This window comes from Carassius auratus, chromosome 11 (genome assembly GCF_003368295.1).
Source record: "Carassius auratus strain Wakin chromosome 11, ASM336829v1, whole genome shotgun sequence".
NCBI classification, from domain to species: Eukaryota; Metazoa; Chordata; class Actinopteri; order Cypriniformes; family Cyprinidae; genus Carassius; species Carassius auratus.
Genome location: NC_039253.1, coordinates 12640701 through 12648530, shown reverse-complemented (window position 1 = coordinate 12648530; position 7830 = coordinate 12640701). Strand labels below are relative to the sequence as shown.

Below are 7830 nucleotides of genomic sequence, written 5' to 3'. Positions count from 1 at the left end.
TTAGCTCTGCTTGACACATTTCGGGGGTCCTAACCCTGAAAATCATTAAAGAACCCTGCTCTTGACAGCTGCAAAGTTTAAGTTTGCATCAGAGATCAAAGAAGAATTATAATGGTTTACTACAAACTCTTCCTCAAAAAAAACAAACAAAAAAAAAAACTTACATTTTAACCACTTTTCAGTGTACACTTTTCAGTATACACTGTTGATAATAATAATGAAAATAAAGTAGTGTTTATTTATTCATTCATTAATATTACAAAAGCATAAAAAGGCACAGATTAAAAATAAAATGTAGGCTATTATTATGACACACTTATGCATTTAGCAGACTATTTATCCAAAGCGACTTAAAAGGGGACAGTTACTGAAGCATTCTATGATTTTTGCTATGGACTTTTTTTATTGTAAAAAAAATAAATAAATAAACGAGAACTAGTTCCTAAATGACGACTTTTAGTGTAGCGCTTTTCTACAGGATGCTGTGCGCATGCGCAGTGCTGGAGACTCTGTCAGGCGTTTAGTACTGCAAGGCTTCCGTAGTTCACACTCAGCATGAGCTACACATGTGAATTTGTTCTTTTGGAAACTCTCACGCTAACAGTTGACAAGTCTTTGTGCTAGTGTACATTTCACGATGTGTTTTTTTTTTTTCGTGAGTGATGGCATAACTAAACTAATAATCTTTCACGAAGAATAATCAACGGTAAGTTGGAAAGCGAGATACATTTTAATGCTAGCGTGGCTAACGTTAGTTGCATTTTGAATGTGAAGCTGACCATGTTTTTATATATATGAAAATAAACATTCAGATGAAAGTAAACTTAGTTGAAAAAAATTCGTTAAATAAAACTGTTTTAAATCTAAAATTAGACGATGTGGTATTATGGGTAATTAAAAAACGTTTTGACGATGTAATTTTGTTTAATATATCTGCACATGACTGGAAAAATTAAGTTCTGAATATTCTTCTGTCAAAAAGTGAGAATCCTTGTATTTATCGTCTTCTTTTTCAATTGATACATCATGTAGGAATTTGTAAGCGCTATTTAACTAAAACGTGTTTATATTTTTTGGCAGGTCACAAGGCTTTTTTTTTTTTTTTTTTTTTTTTTTTGGTAACTTAGATGTTAGCTTGAACTGTACTTCAGGTATCCTCAAGGTGTACTGGTTTATCTTTAGCATTTCCTAAGAAGAGATCCCCATTACAGAACACAGTTGTGTCTTTAGTAGTTCAGGACGATGGACAGCAAGAAAGAAGCTGAAGACTCCCTGGACACGAGCAGTGCAGGTGCAGACAGTACTAGCACAGCATTACCAGAGGAAGAGAAACAGCCGTCCAGCTCTACAGAAAGCTGTCAGACCTCATCTACAGAAGCAGGGCTTTTACCAGGGGAGACCGTTGTCAGAGAGGGAAAGGCTGCCATTTTATTCCCAAGTGCTAATGAGGTGTTCTACAACCCTGTGCAGGAGTTCAATCGAGATTTAACGTGAGTACGGCGTCTAGTCTTGTGATGTCTTCTAATGTTTTCTTTGTAATTTTGCCATTAAACTTCCTGTTTCCGTTCTTTGATCAGGTGTGCGGTGATCACAGAGTATGCTAGGGAGCAGCTGGCTCAGAGGGGCGTCCGGATCTTGATCCCGGGTGAGAAAGATCGAGTTGTGGTTCGGCTCTCGGAGGAGAAGAATGGAAGAGAGGAAGAGGACGCATCAGAACAGACTGGAAATGAGCGGCAAATGGAAGAAGAGGGTGACAAGAAAGAGTTCATCACTGCATCTGTAGGGGAAAGATGTGAGGTCTGTGTGTGGGCCAATTACTGTGTTTTAACCATTATTATTAAAATGTATTTATTGTAATGTGTTTTTGTTGTTTTATTGAAATAGTTTTTAATTACTTAATTTGTTTTTAGGTTAACTATTTTTATTTCAAGTAATTGTGGTACTTAAACTTTCTTTTAATGGCCTTGGCAACATTTAAAATTTTCATGTAGGTTTTTGAAGTTTAAGTTTTTCAGCTTATATTTTCAGTTTCATTTCTTATCGTTAATAATAATATTTTGTCTGTGAATTAGTTCCTAGGATTTATTTGTAAGACTAAATAACCCTTCAGATGTGTGTTTTTGTGTATATATGTAAAATGTAAAATAATTTAGTCAAAAATAATAAAACTTAATTTTAAATTTTGAAATAAATATATATATTTACAATACTGTTGTTTTGACATTATTTTTCTTTTTTTTTCTTTTCAGTTTTCTCCTATGACTGACATAAGTCACATTTTTTTTTATTACTTTGGCTGAATCTTTCCTTTCTGCTTTAGCAAGGTCTGCGTGTGCTGGAGGGTCTGGCAGCATCAGGCCTGCGTTCTGTACGGTTTGCTCTGGAGCTGCCTGGCCTGAAGAGCATCACTGCTAATGATTACTCTGCTAAAGCTGCTGCCCTGATTGCCCGCAATGCACAACACAACAACGTGTCCCACATACTGCAAGCCAGCCAAAGAGATGCCAGGTCTGAGCACCCTGCTGTTTATTTTGCTTATGCACTCACAAATATATTATATTTTTAAATATTTCAATTTACTTTTATTTCTGTTTTTTATTTTCTGTCATTTTTATTTATTTATTATAATTTAATTATTGTTCTTATTTTAGTATTTCACCCCTCCTGATTTTTAAGCTTTAAGTTTTATTTAATTTTTTCCCCATTACTAAAAATAATTTAGTAAACAGTGGCACTGATTCAGTTACATCCTAAATCCTGGTACTGGTACAACTTCTTTACAGTATGGTGATGTATGAGGCAAGAGGGAGGAAGGAACGATATGATGTTATTGATCTTGACCCCTATGGCAGCCCTTCTCCATTTCTGGATGCAGCTGTGCAGGCTGTCAGTGAGGGTGGTGAGTCTGCTGCTCTTCTCTTACATGCACATTCTGAATTTACTTAACACGATATGCATTACACATACAGTAATCTCGTTCTCAAATTGTCAGGGTTGCTTTGCATTACGTGTACGGATATGGCTGTAATGGCTGGAAATAGTGGGGAGACCTGCTACAGCAAATATGGCTCTGTGTCCATCAAGTCCAAATACTGTCATGAGATGGTAAGATCGGGCTGACTGCTGATTGGAAATGGATGGAAAAAAGGAACATCATTTCATAATCACACTTTTTTTTTTAGGCTTTGCGTATAATTCTGCACAGTTTAGATCAGAGAGCAGCTGTTTATCAGCGCTACATTGAACCTCTCTTGAGTGTGAGTGTGGATTTCTACATCCGTGTATTCGTCAGAGTCAAAACAGGCCAGGTCGTGGTCAAAAACTCTGCAAGGTAAAACAGTTTACTCCGTCTTAACAGACCCTGGATTTTTGTGTGGAAATGTATTCAGTGATTAGTAAATCCAGGTATCTGTGTGTTTCATAGTAAGCAGGCGCTGCTGTATAACTGTGTCGGATGTGGTGCGTTTCATCTTCAGAGGATGGGGAAGAAGATGAGCAAAGGCCAACAGTGAGGATTCCAACCTAAATGACTGATCTGTTCACTGTTTCTCAGTGTTTATGTACTGTCAGTATCATCATGTGTTTTCAGTAAGTGTATATTTCTAATATATATATGTCATATGTTTGTTACAGTATGAAGTATTCGGCAGCCACTGGACCACCTGTAGGGCCCAGCTGTGAACACTGTGGCCAGAGGCACCAGGTCTGAACTTATCAATACACACAAAAAAAAAAAAAAATCCCTTTGATGTGTGATTAGTTGGTACTGATATATCATGCATCCCTTCTTACTGTATATACCTTGTCGTTATCTATTTTTTTTTTTTTTTTAGATAGACTTTTTTTTTTTAATAAATCCGTATCGGCAGATATTGAATGTAAATCAGCCAATATTGGACATTTAATTGTGAATCCTGTTTTTACATGTTTACATTTCATGTTTTTACAACAGCAAGAAGTCATTTAATAACACTGTTAAATGTATCTTTCTAAAATCATAATTAACTAATATTAATTTCCATTAATATTACTGTTTGGATTTTGTAAATCGCAGTTTGGGAAAACTACTTCAAGTTATAATCCCAATACTGTGATATTTAAAATGATCAATTTTAGTTTTAATGTTTTCTCTTTTTTTTATTCTTACAAAATAGTATTGAATTCTGATTTGATTCAGCCATTTATCAAACTGTTCTTATTGTATTGTAGAATTGTAATATCATTGCATTACTGTATAAAAGCAACTGACAACTGATTACTTTGTTCCTCTCTCTGTATTTGCAGTTGGGCGGTCCCATCTGGGCGGAGCCTATTCATGACATTACATTTGTTCAGAAGGTTCTGAGTGCTGTTTCGGGGAACCCCACCCGCTTCAAAACGTCCAAGCGGATCGAGGGGGTGCTTAGCATGGTGACCGAGGTCAGTCGTTAATAAACTCCTCTGTATCCCTGTATCCAGGGAAATAAGTTTTGGCTTTCTGAATAGAGAATGAGTTTTGTGTTTTAGGAGCTGCAGGATATTCCTCTGTATTATGTTTTGGATCATTTGAGCAGCACAGTTCACTGCAACACTCCGTCCATGCTGCAGTTCAGGTAAACTCTATATAACATATTCAACCTGTTATGTACACTACTGTTGCAGAGATTAGAGTCTGTAAGAATTATTATTATTTGTATTTTTAAATTAAAGGGTTAGTTCACCCCCAAATGAAAATTGTCATTTACATTTTACAGAGTCTTAAAACTCTCATTGATGTCAAAGTATGGTTGAGCTTTTATGTTTGCTGATCAATGTTTATATGTGAATAAAGGCATCAGTTGAATCTTTTTATTATTGTATCTCTTCAGAATACCTTGATTAAACCGCTTGCTTCATATGGGTTTTAAAGCAGCAAGAGTTTTGGGTCAATAGATTTTCAATGGAGGGTGTCCTCATTTTCTTTCTGTGGTGTAGGTCAGCTCTCCTGCATGCTGGGTACAGAGTGTCTCTCTCTCATGCTTGTAAAAATGCAGTGAAGACCGACGCTCCTGCTGAGGTGTTGTGGGATATCATTCGTTGCTGGGTAAGTAACCACCATACACTCTTTAAAAGGGTGGTTGATTGAGATGTAACTTTTTACGTTGCTGTTTGAGCATAATTTTTGCAAATTTACAATGCTGAAATGCCATTTTAATGCCTACAAAAACGGCTCATAGGGACTACAACAAGCTACTTCCTGCATATGTGACATCACAAACCCAGAAATTTACATAAACTTCACCCCTTGGAACATGTAACAAAGGGGACAAGGCCATGCTGTGCTGCTTTAGAGTAGAGGAAGAGTTATTGCCATGCCATCAAAACTAGGGGTGCACGAAAACATCTATTCATATATGAATCATGATTCTGTCTTCTAATGATTCTAATGGATTCACAAATTTCTAAATCAATGTTCTTTAATCATGTTCCTCGCATCCCTGCGCTGCAAATCTCTTTCTTTCTCTCTCTCTCTCATTCAGATCATCAGCTCATCACAGCTCCATCAAAGAACTGTGTTTCAATTATACACTGTTTATAGACAGACAGATATTTTTCACATCGCTATGAGAAGTGTTAAACATGGTTACCACGCGGTATTAAAGATTTAATCGTGATAAAACATCAAAAAACATTTTAGGAGCGGTGCTTTCACAGGTTCTGTGCGATCTTCTTCACTGATATTGTTTATAATACAGCCGGAGTGCATGTCACTGAGGTAAGGGGCGTGACGTTTAGACGCACACTAAAGGTGGTTAAGCCAATCACAGCACACTGGGCTAGCTAACCAATCTGAGCCCATCACATATTTCTAATGGAGGGGCTTCATAAAAACTGAGAAGGGACAGAGTCGTGTAGAATAAAGGTAAATTATGTGAAAAATAATGCGTATAAAAAATAATTAAAAAGATCCTCATGATGACACCTTGTTTTCTAATGTAGTTTCTCTGTTTTTGTATTACTCAGGAAAAGACCAACCCCGTGAAGAGAGAGCGGTTATCAGAAACCAGTCCTGCTCACCACATTCTCTCCAAAGAGCCAACGTAATGATCAAACACCTTATATTTAATTCACCCGATGGCTATTTGATATTAATATCCCGGTCACTCTTTTTTTTAAGGTCCAATTCTTGCTACAACTATTAATTATGGATTTTGTTTCAATAAAGCCCTAATTTGCTGCTTATTAATAGCTAGTAAGGAAGTTAAGTTTAGGTATTGGGTAGGATTGGGGATGTAGAATATGATCATACAGAATATTTGATACAAGTACAAATAAACAGCCAGTATGTTAAAAAGCAACTAGTTAAAGGTGCACCAAGCAAGTTTTGCCATTGACATCTGAAAGCACCAAAACATACACACCTATACCCTTACAGGACCTCACCCCTATTTTGTTTTCTCCAACCCCACATGTACGTACACAATCCTAGCAAGGACAGTGGCGGAATTTGCTATGCTGCCGGCCTGTAAAAAAAAAAAAAAAAAAAGTTACTCACTTATAAATAAGAAACAAAGCAATCTCAGGATCCGAGGCCTTCCCAATCCTTGAGTTCTAACTGCAGATTGGCTGCAAGTGTTGTTTTGGGATATTTATAAATATATATAAATATACTATAGCTTAGTAGTGCACTTTTTAATAGTGAGAATTGGTCCCTATACTAGTGTTACCAAAATCCCTGTTGTGTATGTTGCTGTACCTTTTTGATTAGTTTAAATGCAGTTTAATAAAAATTCAACTTTATTACCATTAACCTTCATATTCTCTCATTTAGTCTTCAAGCCTGCTTTGAAATCAGAGAAGATGCGAACCCTCAATCACGAAAACGGCACCTCACACGTTTCCAGGAGAACCCACAGGCCAACTGGGGACCCAAAGCACGTGCCAAAGCTGGGTGGGTCACACTTCTAATGTTTTTTTGTTAAATCATAAGCAGAGTCTTCAAACAGATTTTAAAAGATTTAAATCATCGTTTCTTGTATTTAGTGGAAGAATCTCCTCTGAGCTGGAGGACAAAAGGAAACAGTTTCAGGGTAAAAGAAAGAAACCGATCACAGACTCTTCTCAACTCAAGACCTTCCCCTGTAAGAAGTTTCGGAAAGTAAGTCCACTTGACTACAATATTAAATTAAAATTAAATTAAACTTATGCATTTAGCAGACGCTTTTATCCAAAGCGACTTGCAGTGCATTCAGGCTATCAATTTTTACATATCAGTATATAGTGATTTCAGAATCATTTGAACACTGAGAGTTGTCTTATTAGTTGTTGTTACCAAACTAGTCTGTATCTGAGAATTTAAATTTAAACAAGCAATTTCATTTTCATTAAATTTTTATTCCCATACATAAATGTTTAATGTATAAAATTAATTAATTAGGTTTAGTAGTCATAAATGTCCTTCATTTATAAATGATTCTAGCAATAACGCATACATAATAAATCACAACAGCTGGTTTACCTAAAAAAAGCTATTTTATTTTCTTTCTTTCCTAGGGAACATGTACATATGGAGATAAATGCTGTTATTCGCATGAACTTGAGAAAGAAACTGAGGAAAAGATGGACTAAGTGGTTTTCTCACCCCTGAATAATGCATGCGTCCAAATGTGTACAGATTTGCAACTAACGTTTATGTTAATTGGGGCGATGCAAGTTTAATTTTTCTGGCGATGCATTGGTGGGACACATTCTATTCTTTGCAGTCATTTTATATTTTGAATGTTTTAGTTTTGCCTGGCAAATAAATACTAAGTGAATGGTTGTGTATTTCTTATTCAGCATGAGCGGGACACATTGAAAAACAATTTATTA

The 7830-nt window shown here is 36.1% G+C and overlaps 1 protein-coding gene across 2 annotated transcripts; it reads left to right on the top strand.

The window, feature by feature from the left end:
* Positions 1 to 522: 522 nt before the first annotated feature.
* Positions 523 to 7775, top strand: trmt1 (tRNA methyltransferase 1). 2 transcript variants are annotated; one of them, XM_026275422.1, is made up of 16 exons: positions 523 to 706; positions 1183 to 1490; positions 1578 to 1797; positions 2321 to 2508; positions 2784 to 2899; positions 2993 to 3105; positions 3183 to 3331; positions 3425 to 3508; positions 3634 to 3703; positions 4285 to 4419; positions 4507 to 4592; positions 4954 to 5062; positions 5983 to 6059; positions 6791 to 6910; positions 7003 to 7117; positions 7513 to 7775. In XM_026275422.1, the coding sequence occupies exons 2-16, from the start codon at positions 1243 to 1245 to the stop codon at positions 7585 to 7587; spliced, it is 1905 nt and encodes a 634-aa protein (XP_026131207.1). In that variant the 5' UTR covers positions 523 to 706; positions 1183 to 1242; the 3' UTR covers positions 7588 to 7775. The 2 variants fall into 2 exon arrangements, with proteins under 2 accessions (XP_026131207.1, XP_026131206.1); XM_026275421.1 differs by having other exon boundaries at positions 1081 to 1490.
* Positions 7776 to 7830: the final 55 nt, after the last annotated feature.

What these genes read in the sequence shown, in the direction of transcription:
- trmt1 (XM_026275422.1), top strand. Translation starts at nt 1,243, where the DNA reads ATGGACAGCAAGAAAGAAGCTGAAGACTCCCTGGACACGAGCAGTGCA. An exon ending in ACTGTGGCCAGAGGCACCAG is followed by an intron (nt 3,704 to 4,284) that starts GTCTGAACTTAT and finishes CTGTATTTGCAG; the next exon opens with TTGGGCGGTCCCATCTGGGC. An exon ending in TGCTTAGCATGGTGACCGAG is followed by an intron (nt 4,420 to 4,506) that starts GTCAGTCGTTAA and finishes TTTGTGTTTTAG; the next exon opens with GAGCTGCAGGATATTCCTCT.